Source organism: Narcine bancroftii, chromosome 4, assembly GCF_036971445.1.
Source record: "Narcine bancroftii isolate sNarBan1 chromosome 4, sNarBan1.hap1, whole genome shotgun sequence".
Taxonomy (NCBI): Eukaryota; Metazoa; Chordata; class Chondrichthyes; order Torpediniformes; family Narcinidae; genus Narcine; species Narcine bancroftii.
The window spans coordinates 88,187,894-88,215,315 of record NC_091472.1 but is presented as its reverse complement, the minus strand read 5'-3'; the positions used below and the strand labels follow the sequence as shown (position 1 = coordinate 88,215,315).

Here is a 27,422-nt window from a genome sequence, read left to right as displayed (position 1 = left end):
CTAAACCTCGCAACCAGACCCATGCAGACCCACCGAGAGAACAGCAGTGCCCCAGAGGAGGTGATTTAGATGACCAGATGGAGTGCCAGAGCCGGCCGGTTCAGGCTGCCATGCATGTTTCAGGGAAACGCCAGGGCCAGTCGTCACTAATGGCAATGAGACGGGTGGCCACCAAGAAAACCTCCTGTACATTTGGAACCAACATTCCAGATGGCACTTCCTTGTGGACACAGGAGTAGAGTTCAGCATCCTGCCCCCATCGGGACAGGGTACCAGGAACAGGCAGTCAGGCCCCACACTAAGGGCTGCCAACAACAGCACGATTCAGACTTACGGTACCCACAAGATCCAACTGCAGTTGGGAGGCAGCCTCTTCTTGTGGCTGCAGTGGAACAGCTGCTCCTTAGGGCAGACTTCCTGCGCACACACTGCCTGCTAGTGGACCTCAAGGGAAGGAGATTGGTCCATGTCAAGACTTTTCAAACCTTCACCCTCAAAGACGCTAGGCTCCCAGCATTCTACCTGGACTCCATACAGAGATCAGACAATGAGTACGCTAGGGTCCTGGCTGAGTTCCCTGCAGTGCTCACCCCCACAATTCACCTCGGTGATGCCCTGACCCAGGGTCCACTGCTCCACACAAGGACAAGGCACCTTCCTCCAGAGAAGCTCCAGCTGGTGAAGGAGGAATTCAGGAAGCTGGAGGAGCTTGGCATAGTAAGGTGGTCAAACAGCCCATGGGCTTCTCCCCTGCACACGGTACCGAAAACAACTTGGGGCTGGAGACCATGCGGTGACTACTGCTGGCTCAACAAGGCCACAACAAAGGATCGGTACCCTGAGCTTCTGTAGAGCTCGTCGAAAGAATCAAAGACTTGTTGATCCAAACCAAGGCTTTTATTGTCAGAAACACAAATTCTCACAAATGAGTGACCCTTTGGCACAGCCTCCCGTATCCCTTTAATCGTCCACTCTCTGTAGTGTCTCATATTTGTCAATCCCTCAGGTGTTCGTTTGTCCCACCTGGGTTCATTCAGGGGATATTTTTGTTCATGGGGTCTGGGGTCCCCAGGTTGTTCACGTTCCCACATAAGGAGGGCAGCCTGTCGAATCATCTGCCTCTCCTGGGGTGAGAATAATGTTCCCATTATTGCGTGCATCTCTTCCCAGGTATATGTGTTTGGTCCCAGGAACTGGTCGAACTGTTCGGCCAGTCCCATGGGATCTTCCAATAGATTTTTCATTTCCTTCTTAAATCCCCGCACCTCAGTACTGGTTAGGGGAACGTTTACGTATCCCGTTCCCCCTCCCGGTCCTCCCATAGGAACTTCCCTCAGGGGATTTAGGCTTATTGGAGCCTTCGATGGTCCTGGACCAGTCTGGGATCTGGTTCAGGGTCGGTCCACCGGTGGAAGTCTAGGGTCCGACTCCCTTAGTTCAATGACTTCACTTAATTCATCCCTCCGTTTCCGGCCCCTTCCGGGACAATCAGATTCATCACCTTCCCCCTCCAGCAGCAAGTTTCCCTCGGGCGCCGTGGGCGCCTGGGGAACATAAGGAGGGGGGAGGTTGTCCAAAGGTTCCCACTTCTTTTCTCCCGCTACCCCCAATTTAAAACATTTTGTTAAGGATCCTGGCCAGGGAACCCAACAAAATGCATACGCTGACTCTTCTTGATTCACCTTTGGTCTCGAGTTTACATATATGTTTAATGCTTGTCTAACCCAATCCTCGTCGGATCCGAATTTCGGCCACCAGACCGAGGAACCTTTGATAGGCTGTTTCGACCAAAGGAGACAATATTGAACCATCTTTCTCTTGTCTTTGTCTCGATATCGTCTACTATCCCAATTTTCAAACATTCTCCCCAAAAGGCTGTCAGGAGGAACCCCCGGGAAAAGTCCCGATCCCTCAGACGAGCCCTTAGACTTTGTTCCTCCCATTTTCCAGCCTAGATCTGTTTATCGTGGCTGAGGACCCCCTTCGTTTTCGGGACCCTACTCCCTTTCGTCTCGGTCGCCTCGTCGGAGGTACTATCCCTCCGTCGGTTCCCGCCGAGGTTTCCCTGGGGTCTATCCTAAGGTCCCACGACGGGGTCCTTACGCCAGCCTCTTTACACCTTATTTATATTTTACTCCGTCATGACCGTTACCTGGGTGGTCTCATCCGTCAATCCCCACACCACAATCGTAAGTAGTCACTTATCGGTGTCTTCCTGGGGATTGAACCATCACCCCTCTCCTTTTCGTCTTGTCGTGTCACCTTGTCCGGATACCACTCGCTCAAGCCGCCCGAGGCGACGAGCAAGGGACTAGGAGCTGCTGAACTCAGCGGGGTGCACCACCTCCGACGTCCCCCTTTCTCGCCTCCCCCCACGGCCGGAGTGTAGATCCCAGACGATCCCCCAAATTGTCAGAAACACAAATTCTCACAAATGAGTCTCTTTAAGATCGGTGACACGACAAGCTTTATTCACAAGTCTGCAGAGTTGGACGCAACCGGCTTCTAGCCAAGTCAAGCCCCGATACATACAGTGCGTTGTTTTTTATACAATTTGCTTGTCCTTCAGCATCTCTACTACACTGCTTTAATTGGTTAGTTTTTGCAGAATCATCCTGATTACTGTTAGTCACGCACACCACGATCATTCATGACCTCTGCTCACACCAAATCCTGTTTTTCACTCTTTATCAATCTTTGGCTCCTGCATGTCTCTCTGTAGTTAAATCTGTTGCAAGTCTGTTGTAACATTTTCCAGCTAAACTCTAGTGGTTAGCCCCCTTTTATGACTAATCATCACATTTTAACTTAAACCCTTTTTAACCCAAATTCTCTATCTATAACATTTATTAGCAAAAGACAGGAGCTCTTCACAGGTGGCCGACCAGTCCGGAATGATCCGACCTGGCGAGGGACACAACCCTTTAAGGTCCAGACATTAGGCGTGGCTTAGCTCTCAGCCAATCGCTGTAAGCGATTATATAGTGTAACTATATACACTATATACATTGGTGATAGTTCTGTACTATCACAGCTGCACATCCAGGACTTCATGGCTAACCTGCATGGGGCAAGGATCTTCACCAAGGTGGATCTTGAGCAGGGATATCATCAGATCCCAGTACACCCCGATGATATCCCCAAGACTGCCATCATCACCCTGTTCAGCCTTTGAATTCCTTCAAATGCATTCGGGCTAAAGATGCCACACAGACATTCCAGTGACTCATAGACGCAGTAGGCCGAGACCTGTACGGCACTTTTGTGTACCTGGATGACATCCTGATGGTGAGCAGGAACCAAAAGGAGCATATGGCACACCTCCGCTACCTCTACACCCAACTGAGCAAGTTCAGTCTGACGATCAACCCAGCCAAATGCCAGTTCGAATTGAAGGCCGTCGACTTCCTTAGCTACAGGATAACCAGGGAAGGAACCGCACTGCTACCCAGAAAAGTGGAGGCCATCCAGAAATTTCTCAGACCCAACATGACCAAGGGACTATAGGAGTTCATGGGGATGATCAATTTCTATCATAGGTTCATCCCCTCAGCTGCCCGGATCATGCGGCCCTTGTTCGACCGGATGGCAGGCAAGGCGAAGGACATCACCTGGGACGAGGAGTCAGCAGAAGCATTTGTGAAATCCAAGGAAGCCCTGATGGATGCCAGTCTCCTTGCACATCCCAGGTCAGACGCTCCAATGACCCTCTCCCTTCGATGTTTCCACCTCCATACATCTATCAAATTTAGCTCCTTCATACCATCAATAGTTGTTTTCTTTGTTGACTTATCTAGGACAGGATCCAGACAAAAATTAAAATGTCCCCCAACCAAGTTGTTCTCTTTACCCTCTGCCAATCTCAGGAAAATATCCTGACTGAACTTTTCGTTATCAAAGTTGGGGGCATACATGTTTATGAGTTTCTTGGAGAAGGCTAGATCCTTCTTGGTACACATTTTTAAAAATGTGTACCAAGACTCTTTTCTTCACCATCTTGTCAAAACCATTCATATTGAAACTAACGTATTTTAAACTGTTAGCCATTGCCCCAGATGCTCTCAGACCTGTGTTTCTTCCACACCACCACCGCCCCATTTTCATTGTTCATCCAACCTTTCACCTTCAGGCGTCTGCTCCAGCCCGCCAGGCCCGCGACAAGCCCTAGGAAAATAAGACAAGAACAAAGACAACAAGCCAAAGAAGAAAAAAAAAGTTATATTGATGGCTAATTGACCCCACGTAGATCCCTGATCCATACCCTCGTTCCATCCGTCATCCCCCTCCTCTACACCCAACTGACATGTTTCCCTCACTTCATCACCACCCCCTCTATATAATAGGTTGTGCATCTCGTACACTTCTACGTCTCCACCCACTTCCCCAAGCACCCCAGACCATTTTTCTTGTTGTATTCTATCCCCATTCTTATTTTTATGCACAAATAGTAAACTCTTAATTCTTAATAGTCCATTATCATTATTTACAATACATTCTCATTTTCCATGAAACATTAACCACTTCTTTTAAACTCCTAATTACTGTTAACCCTAAACACCTTAATAATTTTCATTCCAGTATTATTAGTTATTACAAACTGGAAGCTGCCTGTAAAACTGCGAAGCTTCCTTTGCTTTGGAGAAGAATTTTCTCTACCCCTCTGGCATCGACATCTTCAAAGTGGCTGGGTATCCAATTGTACTCTTGTATCCTTTCTGCTTTGCTACCCTTTTTTATCGGCTCTAGCTCTTTCCTTTGGTGCAGCAGGGTCCCATATGTCCAGGTAGAAAAACACTTTGTTACCATCCAGTTTTAACAGCCCCTTGCCCCTCCCCCTCGCTTTAGCCCCTGCAACCACAGCACTCAAAATCTTTTCTCAGTCCTGGTGGCACAACTGCTTCACCAACACCCAGCATAGCCTTTGACTGGGGCCCGGGAGCGAGAAGGACCGATGGGCCCAATCTATTTCCATTGACTCCCCTAGTTTCTCCCCAGGGTCTCTGGCAACCAGTGTGGGATAAAGGCCAAAGGTTTCTCCTTTCTTTGCCCTCTTTCAATCCCACAATTGTTATTATATTTTGCCTATTATAATTTTCTAGGGCATCAATTTTCTGTCTCATTATAACCCTGTTCTCTCCTCTACCTCAGCCACTCTTCCTTTTAAAACATTTAAAACATTTTTACATCTGTTCAGCTTAGTGTTCAACAGTCCTTTTATTTGCTTGTCAGAAGTTAATCGTTTTTCCATTTTCTCCATCACCTCCAAGATAACCCACAATGAAAGTTCCTCTCCTCTCACTGCCACTGACATCTTGGCCGCCTTGTGCTACCCAATGTCGTCTCTCTTGCTGCTGCTACTGGCCACCATGTTCTGTTGTGGCATCAGCTGCCTCTGCCTTTGCATGGTTAAGATCTCCCATGTCCCTCCTGTTCCCATGCCTGCCAGCCATCCTGGTCCTTCCCTTATCATTAGATGAGTCAATTGCGGCTTCTGCCGTCTATGCTGTTGTGGGGCCGAAGCCTCCTATGCTCCCCCTCTTCTCATGTCTGCCAGCCATCATGCTTAGTATTCGGATGCCTCGCACTCGTTGTTCTGGAGGGGTCTATTCCCTCTGTCACGTGACATACTGGCATCTCCTGGATCTTCTGCTGCAGGGCCAAGCTCTCCCACACACCCCTTCCTCAAACTCTTACCATCCATTGAGCTCTGGGCTTGAGTGCCCCTGGGATTCTGGCCACCATGAGAGTTGGTCCCCGACCCACATCGTCGTATCTTTTTGGGTCTCAGTGCTGGCTGTTTCCCAGGGCGAGCCCTGGGTACTCTCCTCAGGTCGCATTGCCACCACCACCATTGGGGGCATTAGGGCTCCGGGTCCGTGATCTCCCAAGCCATTTTGATCTCATTGGGTCGGGTTGGATCGAGTTTCTCTATTCACAGTCGCTTACTCGTCATCTTTTGCTGGCATTCTTCTTCCCCATCTTTGGCACGTAAGTGAACTAATCTTGTTCTCTGTGCCTTTTGGTTCTTTTGACTTTGACTTTTGTGCCTTTTTTTCCCTTTAGGGTCTGGCAGCTCTGGTGTTCCACATCCTCTTACTCTCTCTGCATCATGTGACCCCTTCCTTCAATGACACTTAAGGGGAGAACTCTCAATATTTTGCATTCGTTCACCATTTAGTCAATTCTTGGCAAGGATTAAGCATCCAATTCCCTGTATTGATTGATTGTGAATAATCTACACACATTCGCTTCTTGTGTCGGTGGGAAGGATCCCTCACCACCACCACGTGTGCTCACCATGGTGATGTGCTCATCTCATTTATGCCTTCTGAAAGTAATTGGCAAATTTTTTTTGCAATGAAATCCTGATCATCTTTGCAAAAACATCTTGATTTGGCAGCAATTGCTTTACAGCTTGATGATAAGTTTGGGAAAAGGGATGGCTCTTTTATTTTGGCTGCTATCAGTTCACAGTAATGATCAGCACCATTCCCCGTTGGCTCAGACAAGGGTCCTCCATATTCAAATTTCACACTCAGATGCTGGCGCTGGAAATCCTGGCCAAGTATTAAATCAGAACATAGGTCCTTCAATCCACTAAGTTGTGTGGCAGTGTATGACTGGCGTTTCAGACGAAGAGTTAGGTCGACAACAACATATCCTTGGGAACTAGTGTGATTAAAGTTTTCTGAGCCACAGTGATGTCTTTACTGGATGGGTGAACCTTTAGTTTTTGTTCCCGCTTGACTTTCTCGCTAATGTAACTATCGGTGCTGCATGAATCTAACAGAGCACTTAATTTATAGTGAGAAAGGTTGTAATTTGAGCAAGTGGTATATTAGAAAGTGTAGCCAGTATCTGAGAATTGACCACTGTTGCCTCTGAGCTTGGTGAGGCCTTGGATTTGCACATCCCGGCATAATCTTCCTTCTTGACACATTTGTTACAATTAGTCTCGCTTGCTGGAAAATTAACCCATGATTGATAAAATAAACCACAGAAGAAATATTTCTGTTTTGTATTCTGTGGCAGCCACAGCTGGTTTCTCAAAAGCAACTGGAAGTTTATCAGCTAAAGAATCCTTCTCACATACCTGAGGCACCTGTGATGGTTCAGGATTCACTACTGGAGCTGTATGGGCTGCTGGGGTAGCGTATGCATCATTATTGCGTGGAGCTATGTCTAACGCAGAGCTTGGTTATAAGTCCAGTGTTTTGTTCTCTAAGAGATGCTGGCGTATTGCAGGTGAGCAATGCCAGCGATGAATGCATCATGCATTGCCTTATTTCCATACTGTTCTGTACAATGATCTCTAAAATTACAGTTTCTCTTTAACTTTTCGAACTCCCTTAAGAAATCGTCTAATGATTCTCCTGGCTTCTGCCGCCTGGTAGCCAGTAAATATCTGGCCAAAATCTTATTGGGAGTCTTCACATATAAACTGTCTAACTTAGAGAGAGCTGAGTCAAAATTTTCAAATCCTTCTATGTATTCAAAATCATTGCACACAGCCTAATAGTGTTCTGTACTTCTTCGGTATCTTGTCCCCATCGTCATTGACGTAGTTCATGAAAATCGTACGCCAGTGTCTCTGCTCCTTTGCAGCTGTCGGTAAGCTGGGGTTGGTGTCTAAGTACTTGGGTCTCCATGCTCTCTCCGTGCTTGACAATTAAGTTGTTTAAATTGTTGTGAGAATGAAAAAAAACTTGGTGGCTGCTTTCCAAGCTTTACTCAACTTGTACAGTTAGTATTTAAAATAAAGGTGCAAGGCAGCAGCTAGAGGCTGATTGGAGGAAGAACAATTAAGAATAACTTTGTAATATTACAGGGAACATGAGGGGGAAGTTCTTCACACAGATAATAGTGGGACTGTGAAATGACAAGCCAGCTAACGTGGTGATAGGGAGCTCAGTTTTTACATTCAAGAATATTTTGGATGGGAGGGGTACGGACAGATATGGACTGGGTGCAAGTCAATGGGACTAGACAGAATAATAGTTCGGCACAAAGCAGAAGGGCTGAAAGGAGTTTGTGGAGATTTTTATGACATTGGGAATCTGGGCAAATTTGTGGTAGAAAATGTGCTGATCGGCTGCATCACAGTCTGGTATGGGGACACCAATACACCTGAGCGTAAAACCCTGCAAAAGGTAGTGGGCACAGCCCAGGACATCACAGGCAAAACCCTCCCCACCATTGAGAACATCTACAGGGAACGCTGCTGTCAGAGAGCAGCAGCAATTATTAAGGATCTACATCATCCAGCACATGCTCTGTTCTCACTGCTGCCATCAGAAAAGAGAAAGAGGTGCCACAAGGCTTGCACCACCAGGTTCAGGACAGGGGTTACCCTCCACCATCAGACTCCTCAACAATAACCTTAATCAGGGACTCATTTAAGAACTCTTATTTTTGCACTTTATTGATTGTTCCACCCCCCCCCCCCGCCCTCTGTATTGTAGTCAGTTTGTTTGCATTTCTTTATTTGTTTACATGTGTACATTGTGTTTTTTTAAAAAATTTTTATTTTTCACACCATAAACCACATTAACCATGATACATACTTTTTCCTTTTCAAATATATACAGTGCCATTTTCTCCCCCCCCTCCTCCCATCCCACCCTCCCTACCTCCCCCCTCCCGTCCATTTAAAGTACAAAATCTAGGATACATTAAACCAGTCAAACAATGTTGTCATTCAATAAAAATAAACAAGAAATTCCACTGAGTTAATTCTTTTCATTTCCTTCTCCTTTCGTTAATTTAGGTAGTGAATGTCCCCGGTAGGTTTTCGCTATTGTGTTTCATGTAAGGCTCCCATATTTGTTCAAATTTTTCAATATTATTTCTTAAACTATATGTTATTTTTTCTAATGGAATACATTTGTTAATTTCTATATAACATTGTTGTATTTTCAAATTATCTTCCGATTTACAGGTTGACATAATACATTTTTTTGCTACGGCTAGAGCTATCTTAACAAATCTTTTTTGTGCATCCTCCAAATCAATTCCAAATTCTTTGTTTTTTATGTTACTTAGGAGGAAGATCTCTGGATTCTTTGGTATATTGTTTTCTGTAATTTTATTTAATATTTGGTTTAGATCTTCCCAAAATTTTTCTACTTTCTCACATGTCCAGATTGCATGAATTGTTGTTCCCATTTCTTTTTTACATCGAAAACATCTATCAGATACTGTTGGGTCCCATTTATTTAACTTTTGAGGTGTAATGTATAGCCTGTGTATCCAGTTATATTGTATCATACGTAACCTCGTATTTATTGTATTTCTCATCGTTCCAGAACATAACTTCTCCCATGTTTCCTTTTTTATCTTTATATTTAAATCTTGTTCCCATTTTTGTTTAGTTTTACCATTTGTTTCCTCATTCTCCTTTTCTTGCAGTTTAATATACATATTTGTTATAAATCTTTTGATTATCATTGTATCTGTAATCACATATTCAAAGTTATTTCCCTCTGGTAACCTCAGACTACTTCCTAATTTGTCCTTCAAGTAGGATCTCAATTGGTAATATGCCAGCACTGTATCTTGAGTTATATTGTATTTATCTTTCATTTGTTCAAAGAATAATAATCTATTTCCTGAAAAACAATTTTCTATTCTTTTGATCCCTTTTTTCTCCCATTCTCTAAAGGAAAGGTTATCTATTGTAAAAGGGATTAACTTGTTTTGCGTCAATATTAGTTTTGATAATTGATAATTTGTTTTATTTCTTTCTACATGAATCTTCTTCCAAATATTGAGTAGATGATGTAATACTGGAGAACTTCTATATTGTACCAATTTTTCATCCCATTTATATAATATGTGTTCAGGTATCTTTTCCCCTATTTTATCTAATTCTAATCTAGTCCAATCTGGCTTTTCCCTTGTTTGATAAAAATCTGATAGGTATCTTAATTGTGCGGCTCTATAATAATTTTTAAAGTTTGGCAGTTGTAAGCCTCCTTGTTTATACCATTCTGTTAATTTATCTAGTGCTATCCTTGGTTTCCCCCCTTTCCATAAAAATTTCCTTATTATTTTCTTTAACTCCTTGAAGAATTTCTCTGTCAGGTGTATTGGCAATGCCTGAAATAGGTATAATATCCTTGGAAAAATGTTCATTTTAATACAGTTTATCCTTCCTATTAGTGTTAGTGGTAAATCTTTCTAATGCTCTAAATCGTCCTGTAATTTTTTCATTTGTGGATAATAATTGAGTTTATATAGTTGGCCGAGGTTTTTATTTATTTGTATACCTACGTATCTTATTGCTTGCATTTGCCATCTGAATGGTGATTCCTTCTTAAATTTTGAGAAATCCGCATTATTCATAGGCAATGCTTCACTTTTATTTACGTTAATCTTGTAACCCGACACTTCTCCATATTCCTTCAATTTCTTATATAATTCTTTTATTAATAGTTCTGGTTCTGTTAAGTATACTATAACATCATCCGCAAATAAACTGATTTTATATTCCTTGTCTTTTATTTTTATCCCTTTTATATTATTTTCTGTTCTTATCAATTCTGCTAGTGGTTCTATAGCTAACACGAACAATAAAGGTGATAGTGGGCATCCCTGCCATGCTGACCTGCTTAAGTTAAATTGCTTTGATACATATCCATTTACTGTCACTTTCGCCAATGGTCCCTTATATAATGTTTTAATCCAATTAATATACTTCTCTGGTAAACTGAATTTTTGCAATACTTTGAATAAATAATTCCATTCTACTCTGTCAAAGGTCTTCTCTGCGTCTAAAGCAACTGCTACTGTTGCCGCTTTACTCCCTTCTACTACATGTATTAAGTTAATAAATTTACAAATATTGTCTGTTGTGCGTCTTTTTTTAATAAATCCAGTTTGGTCTAGATTTACCATTTTCGGAACATACTCTGCTAATCTGTTTGCTAATAGTTTAGCTATTATCTTATAGTCTGTGTTAAATAAAGATATTGGTCTATATGACGCTGGTGCGAGTGGATCTTTCCCTTGCTTTAGTATTACTGTAATTATTGCTGTTTTACATGAATCTGGTAAGCTTTGTGTTTTATCAATCTGGTTGATTACTTCCAGGAGGGGAGGAATTAATAAATCTTTAAATGTTTTATAGAATTCTATTGGGAATCCATCCTCTCCTGGTGTCTTATTATTTGGTAATTTTTTTATTATCTCTTGTATTTCTACTATTCCAAATGGTTCTGTTAATTTATTTTGTTCCTCTATTTGTAGTTTTGGTAGTTCAATTTTAGTTAGAAATTCATTTATTTTCCCTTCTTTCCCTTCGTTTTCAGTTTGGTATAATTGTTCATAGAATTCTCTAAAGTTTTCCTTGATCTCCGTTGGATTATATGTGATTTGTTTGTCTTTTTTCCTTGATGCCAATACCATTTTCTTAGCTTGTTCTGTCTTAAGCTGCCATGCTAGAATTTTGTGCGTTTTTTCCCCTAGTTCATAATATTTCTGTTTTGTTTTCATTATATTCTTCTCCACCTTATATGTTTGTAGTGTTTCATATTTTATTTTTTTATGTGCCAACTCTCTTCTTTTAGTTGTATCTTCCTTCATTGCTAATTCTTTTTCTATATTTACTATTTCCCTTTCCAACTGCTCTGTTTCCTGATTATAGTCCTTCTTCATCTTGGTTACATAACTTATTATTTGCCCTCTAATGAACACTTTCATTGCATCCCATAGTATAAACTTATCTTTCACTGATTCCGTGTTTATTTCAAAATACATTTTAATTTGTCTTTCAATGAATTCTCTAAAATCCTGCCTTTTGAGTAACATGGAGTTTAATCTCCATCTATACATTCTTGGAGGGATGTCCTCTAACTTTATTGTCAATATTAAGGGTGAATGGTCCGATAATATTCTAGCTTTATATTCTGTTTTTCTTACTCTATCTTGCATACGAGCTGATAACAAAAATAGGTCTATTCTTGAGTATGTTTTATGTCTAGCGGAGTAATATGAATATTCCTTTTCCTTTGGGTGTTGTTTCCTCCATATTTCAAAAAGTTGCATTTCTTCCATCGATTTAATTATAAATTTGGTTACTTTGTTCTTTCTGTTAATTTTTTTCCCAGTTTTGTCCATATTTGAATCCAAATTCAGGTTGAAATCCCCTCCTATTAATATGTTCCCTTGCTATCTTCAAAAAAATATCTTGCATAAACTTTTGATCTTATGTGTACATTGTGTGCAGGTTTTTTTTGCTCTCCGGAAAAAGAATGTGATGTCATGTACTTACTTTGATTAATAAATCTGAAATCTAATGTTCTATGGTAAAATAGTCAGGTCACCTTTATTTATCGTTCATACTATGCTCTCACCTTAAAGACGAGATAGCGGAGCATATCTACATTAATATGTTAGAATAGAAGTTAAACACATTGAAATATTAAATACAATGGTTAAATAACGGTTAAATTCTGACCAATAGGTTTGTAATAATAAACTGAAAAGTAACTTATACCAATAGATCAACGAATAACAGAATCACAGGATAAATCCCATTAATTACCGGACACCGACAACCTTAGGAGCTATTTCCGCCTGTCCGCGGCTATGGCTTTTCACGTGCGCATGCGCGCGCCCTGACGTCAGACGCCGGACGCGTGCCAGGTCGGTTTCGGATTTGGACCGTTGGTCGCGGGCTCGCGCTTTTGGCGCATGCGTGCGGGTGGACGATGAAGGAGAGTGAAGGTTTGCGGAACCGTCGGCTTCAGCAGCCGCGGGTTATCTCGGACGAGTCGCGGGATGCGGAGACCAAGCATGTCAGGTAGTGGCTTCGTGGCGACCGTCTGGGAGTTGGGTTGATGATTGAGACTGCGGGAAGGTTAGTCAAGCCCGACGATCAGTTGGATTTTGGTCGAAGTCCATTCAGATCGTCGGGTGCACGCAGTGGGAGATGCGAGAGGGGAGAGTGGGTGGGCTCGGTGCAAGAGGAGGGGTTAATGCAATTAATACACGAGGGGTTAATGGTGCAAATGGTCCAAAGAATGGTGCAAATGTTGGCCAGGGGTTAGGGTGAGTTTTTATCAACGCTGTATGGCTGGTGCTCGTGGTTATTATAGAATAAATAGAGGTGGTTAATGAGTGTTTAATGGGTTAAATGTAATTGGGCATTGGAGAACAGTTTACTTAAGTCAAAGTATGCAGTGGTGGAGAGGTTTTGGGGAGGAGTTGATGAACATGTATTTCACATACACCATACGAGAGAGATGAAAGGCAGGAGGGGCTGGCACTTAGGAGTGTTTGGCATCTGGGCTACTTGATGCTTGATGCTTGATGTTTGTTGTATAGTGTAATATTCAATACAATTTAAAAGTCTGCCCCCCCCCCCCCCCCCCCCACTTTTGGCCCAAAAATCTGGTTTTACAACTTTACCATAGCATCCCAACTCCTATACTCAATACTGTGATTTATGAAGGCCAATATGTCAAAAGCTCTCTTTATAATCTTATCCACCTGTGGTCCCACTTTCAGGGAATTGTGTATCTGTATTCTCAGATCCCTCTGTCCTACTGCTCTCCTCAGTGCTCTACCATTTACTGTATATAACCATATAACAATTACAACACAGAAGAATAAGGAAATGGCAGACCAATTAAATTCTTACTTTAGTTCTGTTTTCACAAGAGAGGATACAAATAACCTCCCAAGGATGTTGGGAAACATAGAGACTAATGCAAGGGAGGAGCTGAAAGAAATCAGTATCTTGGGGAAATTGAAGGCCGATAAATCCCAAGGGCCTGATAATCTACATCGTTGGGTACTTAAAGAAGTGGACATTCAGATAGCAGATGCTTTAAGAATTATTTTCCAAAACTCGATAGACTCAGGATCAGTACCCATGGATTGGAAGGTAGCTAATGTTACCCCACTATTTAAAAAGGGGGGTAGAGAAAAAGTGGGGAATTATAGGCCGGTGAGCCTTACATCAGTAGTGGGTAAAATGATGGAATCCATTATTAAGGATGTAATAGCGGAGCATATGACTAGCAGAGAAGGGATCAGACAGAGTCAACATGGATTTACAAAAGGTAAATCATGCTTGACAAATCTATTGGAATTCTTTGAGATGGTGACAGGTAAAATAGATGGGGGAGAGCCAGTGGATGTGGTGTACCTGGATTTCCAAAAGGCCTTCGATAAAGTTCCACATAAACGACTGGCATGCAAAATCAAGGCTCATGGGATTGGAGGCAAGGTATTGATGTGGATTGAGAACTGGCCGGCAGATAGAAGACAGAGAGTTGGGTTAAACGGCTCATTTTCTGAATGGCAGGTGGTGACCAGTGGGGTGCCACAGGGATCTGTACTGGGACCCCAGCTGTTCACAATTTACATTAATGATCTGGATGAGGGGATTGGTTGTAATATCTCCAAATTTGCAGACAACACTAAGCTAGGAGGGGTTGTGTGCAGTGAAGAGGGGGCAGGAAGCTCCAGTGTGATTTGGATAAATTGGGGGTCTGGGCAGATACATGGCAAATGCACTACAATGTGGATAAATGTGAGGTTATCCACTTTGGTAATACAAACCGGAGGGCAGATTACTATTTGAATGGCAATAGATTAGGAGATGGGGAAGTGCAGAGAGACCTAGGGGTTGTTGTGCACCAGTCACTGAAAGCGAACATGCAGGTACAGCAGGCGGTTAAAAAGGCAAATGGTATGTTGGCCTTCAAATCAAGAGGGTTTGAGTATAGGAATAAGGATTCCTTACTGCAGCTGTACAGAGCCTTGGTGAGACCCCACCTGGAGTATTGTGTGCACTTTGGTTGCCTTATCTAAGGAAGGATGTTCTTGCAATGGAGGGAGTGCAAAGGCGATTCACCAGGCTGATACCTGGAATGGCAGGAATAACTTATGAGGAAAGATTGCGCAAATTGGGATTGTACTCGCTGGAGTTTAGAAGATTGAGAGGGGATTTCATAGAGACATATAAAATTCTGGCAGGACTGGACAGAATGGATGCAGAAGGGATGTTTCCAATAGTGGGGGAGTCCAGAACCCAGGGCCATGGTTTGAGAATAATAGGCAAACCATTTAGAACTGAGATGAGGAGGAATTTCTTTACCCAGAGGGTGGTGAATCTGTGGAATTCATTGCCACAGAGAGGAGTAGAGGCAGGTTCATTGAATATATTTAAGAGGGAATTAGATATATTTCTTTGGTATAAGGGAATTAGGGGTTACGGAGAAAAGGCAGGGACGGGGTACTGAACTTTAAGATCAGCCATGATCTCATTGACCCTGCCTTTCCTGTATGTCCTATCCTCCTCTCTGCTCTCTAAATGCATCATCTCATATTTATCATGATTAAACCCCATCTGACATTTCATCATGCCATCGATAAGGCCCTATAACCTAAGACTGCCCTCCATGCTGTCAACATCTCCACTAATCTTTGTATCATTTGTAAGCTTACTGATCATGCCTCCATTTACAAATGGGAAGGGTCCCAGCACTGATCCCTATAGGTCAGTACTAGTTACAGGCATCCATTCACAAGAACAATCCTCTACCATTGCCCACTAATTCCTGCTGACAAGCCAGTTTTAGATCCACTTTGCCAACTTGCCTTGAATTCCCACGAGGCTGTAAATGTTTGGGCCTGTCTCTCGTGTAACTTGTCTCAGGCCTTGCTGCTGCTAGGTTTTTTTAATAGAGAATCCAGAAAAATGACATGATCTGTGAATGTATATCTGGTGTAGATCAGTGCCCCTGATTAGTGGTCATAGCAATATACCATGAATTTTGCACATTATTGAGTCACGTGATGGAGTAGTGGCCGGACGGTGAACTCCAGCCCTCTCCAGAAAAGTCGGAAAAAACAAAGGAAAACACAAAGGCACAGAAACAAAAATTAAAGAAAAGTGAGTATAAAGGTGGAAAGAAGATGGCGACAAAAAAAGAAAAATCGAAATCAACGGTAAGAAGAGAGGAAGAGAAGACAACGGAAGAAGAAGGAGAAGGCCTTACCTGTTTGAAGAGGCCCGCGGTGGAGAGAGAAACCCGCTCCCTCAGGTCGGTAGAAAGTGGACTACAAAAATGGCTCGCTGAGCCGAGTAAAAGTGTGCAACCTTACTAAAGTCCATGTAGACATCATGCACAGCCTTTCCTTCATCAACTTTCCTGGTAACCTCCTCGAAAAACTAAGATTGGTTATACATGACCTACCACCACAAAGCTATGTTGACTATCCGTAATCACTTTCTGGCTATCCAAATAATTGTGTATCTGATCTCTTCGAACAGACTGAAATAAAACAGCAGGTGATTGGAGTTTTGGCTTTGAAAACTGGTTTAGTGAATTTGCTGTTGATCTCACCTCTGTATTGATCTTACCTCTAATACACAGCAAATACAGTCTCTTAATTTGAAAGTACAAGTTCTAGTTTTATGTGGAACATGTGCCTTGTAATACTGGGTGGAGGTGGAGGGTCAAATGCCATATATTATGAGATTCCTGTGGTTAAGTTGTTGATATGGGGAGAAGGTGAAATCACTATCCCTCTGGAGGACTTTCCACATTTTTTCGTCACCTTGGGATCCAAACATTTCCCTTTGGAAATCATTGTCAAGTTTGAAAGTGACTTAATCCCCAGATCTTTTAAAAATGACCCTCATGGGTAATAGTACACTAGTATAATGAAAACAATTTTGTTTTCATTGAAACAGGGAATTAATGGAACTCTTAGGAAGTAGTTGAGAGACCATTCTGATCCATGAATGCTGTCTGATCTGCTGAGTTCCTCATGCAATTCTTTGTTTGCTGATTTATGTATTTGATTTTTTTAAAAATAAAATTTATTTTCCATTTGTGTCAAAACATATACTGTATTAATCCATAACGTAAGAATAATAAAAATTACAACACAAAATAATAGTTTTTATATATTTTCTCTCCCCACCCAAAAAAGTAGGAAAAAAAAGAAAAAGAAAAGCCTGTCTAATACACTTGCAAATTTTAATTAATTAATTCCAGTTTACATAACAATCTTAAACCATAACTAATTAGGGCGGGTTGGATGGGGGGGGGAGGTGGTGGATGCTGCAGGCAAAGTCATAGCAATAAAATCCAAATCTTATCAAATTTTTCTGGTTGATTTCATAAATTATATGTTATTTCATCTAAGGGTAAACAATTTAATAATTCTGTTTGCCATCTATTCAACCCCATAATATCACCAGATTTCCATGTTACAGCTATAGATTTCTTTACTGTTGCTACACTTGAAAACTTCTTTTGATAAATATCTAACTTCAATTGGAAAATATCTCCCAATAAAAATACTCTGGGATCCTTCAAAATTTGCATCTTCAAAACTTGCCCCAATAAAATACTTGCATCCTTCCAAAACTTATCTACCTTTCACATTGCCAGACTGCATGCAGGAAAGATCCTACTTCTTTATTACATCTAAAACATTGATCAGAAAAATTTGAATGAAGTGCATGTAATTTGTATGGCATATAATATAATTGATGTAAAAAATTAAGTTGTTCTATTTGATATCTAACCTTAATTGTATTAGTTACACTTTCATAGCATAATTTTGACCATATTTATTCTACTTGTTTATTTGATTGACAGTTCCAACAATGTGGTTGAATTTGTGTTTTACAAGGCCAGTTTATTGACTGCAGGCTTACCCATATGCCCGTCTTTCACTTTTCCATGTCAGATTTGAGTTTCTGAACCTTGAACTAAGAGGTCAGTGAGCATGACCCCTGCATTATAACAATATGGAACTTGAAAATCACTCCTCAAAAATCTGAGCTACAGAATAAAACTTGCAAGGTTTATTGCAAGATTAGGTATATGAAATCACATACAACCTTGAGAATTTGTGATTTAATATTTATTTTATTTTCAGCTACATGGGTAATGGAAATTATGATGCAGACAACTTTCTGGGAATATAACCCCCTCATCCTCAACTTATAATCAAAGGTCTCTCATAATATTGTTTTGGAACATAATATTTGGACAGTAATTTTCATCCTCAAAACACAATGCTTGGTTTTGATTTCTCTGACCATGTGACAGCGTGTGTGTTGTAAAATCAGTTTGTCTATAAATGTGCTATATGATGTTGGCAAGTTAATCACAAAAATGAATATTTATTCTCCCTTTCTATAAATTACAATGATCATTGCAATTTGCTGTTTCTTTTCCAGTGCTTATAGTGGGAAAGTTTTCCGGATAACCTTGACAACTCTTGTTGTGACACTAGTGGTTCCATTAGTGACAGCAGCACTGCTGCTGCAGTCTCCAATAAACCCCCAACCTTTCAGGTAAATATTTTCCCTGAATCAGATATTTTAGCTTGCAAGTCTTAGGTGTATAATGGCCAATTGGAATGGGTAATTGTTCTACTTTTTGCTTAATTTAATTTATTAAAAGCAATTTTAATAATAGATTATGTTGGCCATTACTATTTCCTATAAATTTCAGGTCTTATCCTTCAGATTGAGTAAATGTGATTTTTGGCTGTGTAATTGTATGAATATCAATAAAATTTGGAATCTTACAGGTGAAGCTTTCTCTATCAATCAATCAATGTTGCAGATGTAGACTGCATCCAACAACAGTGGGAATTCCACCACTGCAATTCATGGTTGAATCTGCTATTTGTAATGTGTTTTTCTAGGCCTGCACTCTCTGCCTTTACAAATCTGGGAGGAAAAATGGTTTGAAGAACTCTAGCTCGTTTAGTCAGTTTGTTCCTGAAGTAATCTCTGACTTCAAAGTGTTGATATTTGTTTTATTTTCATGCCCTTTCATTTCCAGTTATAAGGAGCCTCCCCTGCTAACTGGTCCTTTGGAAACAAACCTTAAGTTAAGACAGGCTGAATGCCTGCTTGAGGGACAACTTTTTGGACCAGAATCTATTGCACATCTTGGAGGTACACTCTTACCTTGATATTTCATAATAATTGTTCTAAAAACTTCTTAAGAAGAGAAACTTAATTATATTTTCAAGTTCATTAATGCAATTCTAAATTACTGAAAAAGAATGCAGATTCTAGAAATTGAAAATTTCCCCTCTACCTTATTGAACAGCTCATGATTGTCTCATATATTTCCTGGATGTCTGCTTTCATCCTCTATTCTCGATAGAGCAAGAATCTAGTTTTCCCTTAGTTGTCATTTTCCATTTCATCAGCTACCACGTCCATTAGATAATTCTTTGCAATTTCTGCTAGCTCCATCAAAGTTCAACCATCAGTTTTGCATTTTCCATTGAGCAAGTGAAGCGATTATTCCCTTTAAGACTCTAGTCGTTCTTTCATCTCTACCAACCATTCCCCCTCATGTGGCATTTTCCTATGCAACTGCTTGAGTTGTATGACCTACCCTTTTAATCTCTTTCCTTTGACCATCTTTTCAGACAAATCATTTCTTCAAGTCTAGTGTAATACATATCTTGTTCATAATGTAGTCTCCCATAGATTGGAGGAACATAAGGAAGAAAGTATGAGTAGACAATCTTGGATCTTGCTCTGCCCTTTAATAAGACCATGGCTGATCTTGCTGTGGACTCAGCTCCACTTATTTGCCTTTTCTCTATAATCCTTAATTCCCCCACTATGCAAAAATCTCTCTGTATCCATCCCAAATGTACTTCCCCTAAATCTTGAGGCTGTGCCTAGAAGACAAATGTGGAATTAATCACATTCAATCTAGCTTTTCACTGACCAGCCATTTTAATTCTCCATCCCATGCTAACTCTCTTCAATCTGTCTATGGTATCCTGCACCACAGTTGCCACTTTTGGCTCCTTTAGCACCAAACAACAGTAATTTGGTGCTTTCTTAAAGTGGTTCGAGGCAGAAAGTGCCGGTTGGTGGTTTTAAAGATTTTTAGGCTCTTTTTTGATTTCATTAGCTCTTTTTACAACTTAATTTAAAAAAAAAAAAAAATCTGGTGCCAAATCTGGCAACCTTGTCCTGCACTAGTACAGTAAAGTACAAAATAAGATTGAGGTACAACACCTCATCTGTCTGGAAAAGTTGCAGTCTGACAATCAAATTATTCAATTTTGGGTAGAGAACTTATTCCCATCTGTATCAGAATTGATAATTTCTATCTATCATCCATCTGAAGTTTTGGCTCAGTAATAACTGTAGTTTTTACTGCTGAACATACCCACACGTGCTATTGGCAACACGTAACAAAGACAAAAAAGCATTTGGTTCTAAATTGCCACATTAACCCATGTATCACCCAATGAGAGATATTCCCTTTGTTTTACACATTTCTCCCCCAGATCTCTGCCTCTGAAGGTAACTTTATTATATTTTTATAAAAATGGGTGATATTCCCTGGACCTTTTTAAATGAGCAGATCTTGTAATTGACTTTGTTTATCCAATTGTATATTTGGTATTAAATCAAAAATTACAATCAGATCTCAGTCAAAGGAAGCTTTTTATCATATTTCATTGAATTCTCAAACACAGAAAACCACCATTCATCCTATAATGGTATTAATTCAAAGAATTATCAATGAACCTTCATCCTGTTTTCTCTTTTCATAGCCCTATACATTCTTCCATTTGGTATGCATCTAAATTGAATATGGATTTCTCTACAATAACTTGTTCTTCAGTTAAAAGAGCTGTAGAATTATTATCTAGTCATGATCACTTTGGTTTTTGTGATAACTTTCTCTTTGTAAATTGGTAACAGAACTTTCTCTATATTATAAACACTTTAAAAAGTACATAAATGTAAATAACTCTGGAACTTTCAAGATTATGAAGCAATATATAAAGCATGTATTCTGTTTCTGAATAAAATTTAAAGCTGCAAATTACTAATTTTTTAAAATTCACAAAAGTGCTGAGAAACTCAGCAGGACACACAGCGTTCTTCATGTTGCAAAGATACATAACCAAAGCTTCGGCTCTGAGCTGTTCATCAAGGAATGAGCAAAAAGAATGCAGGTTCCAGAATAAGATGTTGGGGGGGAGGGGGAGGAGGGAAAGGGCCCACAAGTCGATGTGTTTAGGAAGGCAGAAGAGAAAAAGTCTGGGAACTGACAGGGAGAGGGGATAGCTCTCTGAATGGAGAGGGAAGGGGTTGGGGAGCTGGATCAAAGGAGACAGATGGATAGGAAAGAGAGGGAGACAGGGGAGGGGCCTAACAGAAATTGGATGTTAATGCCATCAGGTTGGAAAGTGACCAGACAGAATATCATGTATTGGTCCTCCAATTTGTGGGTAGCCTTGGTTTGGCAGTGCATGAGGCCATGAACGGACACATCGGCATAGGAGTGGGGTGCAAAATTGAAATGGTTGGCCACTGGAAATTCCATGCTATTGCAGTGAACAGAGCGTAGGTGCTCAACAAAACGGTCTCCTTTTTTGCAGAAAGCAAGGGTGAAGTGTCGAAGAGGAGGATGGTTTATGGCAGGAGAAGGGGACTTCGGGGACGTGGGGGTGGGGGCGTGGAAAATCCTTGTGGAAGAAGTGGGCAAGGAGAGTGAGACAATGGAAGAAGAATTTGGCATTGTGGCATCCATGGAACTCGTTGAGGTATGGTTGAAGGGGGAATGAAGATGAGGTTTCTACTAAGGACAAAAAATTCCATCTCTGAGAGGGGAAGGTAGGAGAGGATAATAAAGATCAGGCAGGGATTAGAGTGGGGTGAAGGGTGTCGTGAGGAGGCAGGTGGTGGGGATAAGTGTTGTCAGAGGGCAGAGTGCTCTGAGGAGGTGAGAACACTCGAAAACAACAGCTCATGACTGCTCTTCGTTGACTGTAGCTCAGCCTTCAATACCATTGTGCTGGTCAAGAAGCTACAAACACTGGGCCTCTGTATCCCCCTTTGCAACTGGATCCTTTACTTTCTCATCGGAAGGCCATAGTCAGTACAAAGTAGAAGCAACCTCTCCTCGTTACTGATCATCAACACAGGCGCATCCCAAAAATGCATGCTTAGCCCTCTGCTCTACTCATTATATGTGGCCAGGAACAATTCCAATGCTATCTACAAGTTTGACGATGACACTACAGTTGTTGGCAGAATCACAAACGGAAATTAGGAAGCATACAGGAGGGAGATAGATCAGCTCTTTGAGTGGTTCAACAACAGCAACCTTGTGCTCAATGTTAGCAAAATCAAGGAGATGATTGTGGACTTCGGGAGAAAGTTTGAGGAACAAGATATAATCCTCATCGAGGGCTTGGTAGTAGAGAGGGTCAAAAACTTCAAATTCCACGGTGTCAGCACCGAGGAATTTGAAGTTTTTGACCCTCTCCACTACCAAGCCCTCGATGAGGATTGTATCTTGTTCCTCAAACTTTCTCCCGAAGTGGTCAAGTAAAATAATTATGTTCTGAAAATGGATCTAACTTTACAGGAGGTCAACTAGAATTATAAAAAGCAATTCAAAATTGGAATCAACATCAAATTCATGATGCATTACTTCAAAAAGAAATTAGTTGGATATTTAACCCACCCACATGATCACATCATGGAGGCGAGTGGGAAACAATGATTAGATCAATCAAGAAAATTTTTTATTCTATTTTGAATAGTCAAATACTGAATGATGACAATCTTCAGACTGTATTATGTGAAATCAAAGCTATTTTAAATAGTCATCCAATAATGAAAGTTTCTGTCAATTCAAATGACATCGAGACACTTACACCAAATCATCTCTTACTTCTTAGATCTAAACCTTTTAATACCTCTGGGTGAATTTCAGAAAGGAAATATTTATGTAAGACGCAGATGGAATTTACTTCTTAGATCTAAACCTTTTAATGCCTCTGGTTCAATTTCAGAAAGGAGACATTTATGTAAGATGCAGATGGAATTTATTGCAGATTTATTTTGGAAAAAATTGGTTAAAGGCTATATTTCTTTATTACAAGAAAGACAAAAATGGACTAAAGCTAAGCGCAGTTTTGTATGCGGAGACAGTGTAATTATCATGGATGATTCTACACCAAGAAATTCTTGGTGGCTGGGGAAAATTGTGGATACAGTTCCGGACAAGAATGGTTTAGTTCGGCAAGTGCGGATTACTTAAATCGACCTATTACTAAAATCTGTCTTTACAAGAAGCATAAAGTTTTGATTTTTAATCTTATATTTACCATATTTACTTTTGTATCTGTAATAGTAATTATATATTAGTCACTAATGCCTATTATAATAATTAGGGGCTGGAATGTAAAGGTTAAAACTTGTGTTTTTACTTCTTAGTTAATTTTGTGGAAAATTATTGTTTGTAGTGTTACCATAGTTACTATGACACCATATGTTGTAATATCTGAGTGGACCGGGAGCTTTCTTTCTCATTCTTCGAAGAACCATGACAGAGATGTAAACTCGAGATACCTTTCTTTGAATTCACCTTAATCATCTATCTCATCTTAATTCATCTTATTTTGTTTATTTCGTTTATATCTGTTTAAAGTTGAATATCGTCATCATTATACAGATTGCTTGTTACTCATTGTTTTGAAAATCTCAATGAGAAGTTATGCAAAATGTTTATCTGTTTTTATCAATGAATTAAAGCTACTTACAGCTGCAACTACAAAGTTTGATTTATTAAATTAATAAGATGGTAATTCGGAATATCGTCGCTTATGTTTCTGTAAAGATGGTGTTTTGAAATTGGGAAACACTAGAACTTGGAAAGTGTCGTCTATAGGAGGCGCCAACTCTCAGGTCAAGAATACAACTCCAGAGGATTGTATTAACTCAGCCTGCCATATCATAGGCAACATACTTCACTCCATTGAGGACATCTACACGAGGTGGTGTCTTAAAAGAAGCTCTATCCTCAACAACCCCCACCACCCAGGCCATGCCCTCTTCACACTGCTGCCATCGGGAAGGAGGTGCAGGAGTCTAAAGATGAGAACAGGGACAGCTTCTTCCCCACTGCCATCAGATTCCTGAATGATCAGTGAACCAAAGACACTGCCTTACTTTTCAAGCACTATTTTAAAATTTTTTTTAATGTTGTAAGTTGGGTCATAATATGTTTTCACTGTGATGCTGCTGCAAAACACTAAATTTCATGACTTGTTCATGACAAATTCTGATTCTGAGGATGAGGTCTTCCATTCCAGGTCATCTGAGATGTCTTTATATATAAAAAAATTGTGGCTTTGCCTCTACCACCATCAACTCAGCCCTTTCCCTGTCTCTCTCTGGTCTTAGCCTCATCAAGGACAGGATTCCTATTATCCTTGTCTACCACCACACCAGACTACAGTTCCAGCATATTATCCTCCACAGTTTCCACCTCATGCAGCATAATCCATCCACCAGACAAATCTTCCACTCTCTGCCTTCTGCAGGGACCATTCCCTCTGTGACTCCCTCGTCTTATCCCTTTTTTCTGATTTTTTTCCCCCTTTACCTTCCCCTGTGACCGCAGGAAATACTACATGCACCCATACTTCCTCCCTACCACCATTCGGGGCCCCAAACAGTCTTTCCAAATGATGCAACACTTGTGAATCTGTAGCAGCCATTGGTGCTCCCATGGTGGCCTCCTCTAAATTGGAGAGACAACATAGACTGGGGAGATCGTTTCATTGAGTACCTTTGCTCTGTCCAATAATTAGCAGGGACTTTCCAGTGGCCAATCGTTTTAAATTTGCGCCCCACACTGATGCTGACATGTCTGTCCATGGCCTCGTGCACTGGTGGCCCCTTCCATATGTTTCTCTCTTTCCTTATTCCCTTTATCTCCTTACCCCCTTCCTTCTCTATTCAGAAAGCTGTCCCCTCCCCATCACTTCCTGGCTATTTTCTTTTTTGCCTTCTCACCCATATCTACTTATGACCGCTTGCCTGTGGGCCTGTGCTTCTCACTTTGTCCTCCTCCCCTCCCTCCAACCTGCTATTTTATTCAAGCACCTGGCTGCTTTTTGCTTTGGCCTTGACAAAGAGCTTAGGCCCAAATCATTGTTTTATGTATCTTTGCCATAAAGAATGCTGTGTGACTTGCTGAGTTTCTCCAACACTTTTGAATATTAAAATACAATCACAGCATCTGCAGACTTGTTAACTAATTTACTATTTTTGCTCCTCTTTTGGGGAAATTAAGTGATCTGAATTCTCTGTGGGATCTCTGCAGATGTGATATTCACTGGAACAGCTGATGGACTGATTTTAAAAATAATTGATGGAAAAATACACACCCTGTCAAGAATAGGCAAACTCCCATGTGGTAAGAGATTGTTAATATAATACAAGGTTTTTTTGTATAGAGTTGCACATAAATATTTCTGCAAAGACATTGTGATCTTTAGCAAGACACTGTAGTTTAGAAATATTTTGTTTCAATACTCTACGTTCAACTGTGTGAAACAAGTAAACTACTTCCTATTATTTGGAGTGATTAGAAAATTGGTTTACTTTTTCCACAGTATGTGAAAAATTCTGTTTTAAGAATATTACTTTTCACTTCCATGCTGCCTTTTTGGCTTTTAATTGACTATTGATCAATCCTTGATATTACTATACCTTTATCTCATATCTAGGAGCAAGTGAAGATGAACCAACCTGTGGAAGACCTTTGGGGATCCGGGTTGGCCCAAATGGTACTCTGTTTGTGGCCGATGCGTACTATGGGCTTTTTGAAGTTAATCCAATCACAGGTAGGCTCTTTAATTATAGTTAATATAGTTGAACATTAAAAATTGTTGTACACTTTTTATATGCTGGTATTTTATGAGCATGCATTCTTATTTACTTTCAATATTCCAGAGACTAGATTGTGCACTTTATGACAAGCAAGAGAGAGGAGTTGTTTGTACATGTCTTGATCATGAGGCTCATCTCTCCTTTCCTGGCTGGTTCTCTTGAGATTAGGGATGACATATTTTCACTGTGTTTTGTTTTGGGTTAGTTTTGAAGTGACTGAAGTCAATGTAAGGTCTCCAGAGTCCTCCACAGATAGGGCAGGAGGAATTTAAAAGGTGGGTACATTGTTAAAGATAATGTGCTCCTTTTGCCATTTACACTGAGAGACCATGTGCTTGGGCTCTGTTCTTAGTGCCATCTCAAATATATTTTGAGTGGTTTTGGGCCCAAATTTCCTGGGAGTCAAGTGAAGATGTTGCACTTTTTTCAGAATCTCTTTGATTCTGAGAATATCCTTGAAACTTTTCATCTCTCCCAGAATACTGTTTGTTTCTGGTGTCGGCATGTAAATGACATTTCTTGGCTAGTGGGGCAGATTGAATACAATTAAGGCTCCTGGTGGGAAAATTGGCCTTGGAAATGATGCTGGTCTTTCCAGAGTCAAATATGGAGGATATGGCATTGATGGGATTTCTGGAGTGCTTTGAAATGTCAATACTTAGCATATAATAGTTATGTGATAGATCATAATCATGTTCTGGGTTGGTGGTTTTAATCTTCAAGAATCTTTTTTTTCAAATGGCCAGAGGCTATGCTGGTGTGCTAATGGTGAACCTTGTGCCATTGCTTCAAGGTGGCTTCCACTATATTAATTGCTTTTGGCAGTGGGTAGTATTGCATTGCTGGGGCAGATTTGTAGGGTATTTTTGTTTTGCAAATGTTGAATGGAATGCTCATTCCCAAAAGATTTAGTAAATGAGTTGACAATTACTTTGATATCAGCCTTCAAGCACTTGCAAATGCAAGGGTCATCTGCAAATTGCAGCTTGTCCACAGGGTGGGATAATAATTCTGTTGATTTGCAAATTTGATGCAATTTTGTTTGAACAGCTTCTATTTATTGTGTAGGATAATTATACTATAAGAGGAAATTTGTTTCATTGCAACGACCTGACCTAAACCAACAGAAGATTGCCTGAGATTGGTTGAAATCATGGCTTGTGTGCCTGGATAAACCAAACATTAAATGGAGACCATTTTCTATAGGCAGTATAGTTGAAGAATGTGACTGCAGACCCTTCTGGTTAGATTCAAAGGCTTTTGTGGCATTAAAAGTGGGTGTGTATGTCCATTGGTATAATTTTTCCAGGGAAATGTCTGCAGCACTGGAACGTCAAATGTGGTCAGGTTTCTGGAGAGGAACCAATGACCTCCAATTTGGGGTATTAGTGCAACTGAAGCTTTGCTGTTGCTTAATCCATTGTAGTTAGATGTGTGTCTGCTACTTAACCTGCATCTGCAGAGCAACTTTACCAGCCGTAAACTTCCTCCATTTTTCACCCTCTATCTGTACTCCTCAGATTAAAAGGTTTTACCACTGGTTTTGAATGAGTGAGGGGAAGCAGCCATTGCAACTCCTCTACAAATAAGGTGAAGGAAGCTGTTAAAGCAAGAGGCAATAATGAATTTAAAAACCCAATAATGGCTTTTAATTCCACCCCTTACATTTCTGAATTACTTGCTTCAACCTTTCAATGTGGAGTCA

General features: G+C 40.6%; 1 protein-coding gene across 1 annotated transcript in view; it reads left to right on the top strand.

The window, feature by feature from the left end:
- The first annotated feature begins 12,660 nt into the window (after positions 1–12,660).
- Positions 12,661–27,422, top strand: part of apmap (adipocyte plasma membrane associated protein) — a 37,081-nt gene continuing 22,319 nt past the window's right edge. Inside the window, exons 1-5 of the mRNA XM_069931872.1 lie at positions 12,661–12,802; positions 18,212–18,328; positions 18,825–18,940; positions 25,149–25,241; positions 25,555–25,671. Coding sequence (XP_069787973.1) covers positions 12,711–12,802; positions 18,212–18,328; positions 18,825–18,940; positions 25,149–25,241; positions 25,555–25,671 — 535 coding nt within the window. The 5' untranslated portion in view covers positions 12,661–12,710. The remainder of the gene's footprint in view (positions 12,803–18,211; positions 18,329–18,824; positions 18,941–25,148; positions 25,242–25,554; positions 25,672–27,422) is intronic.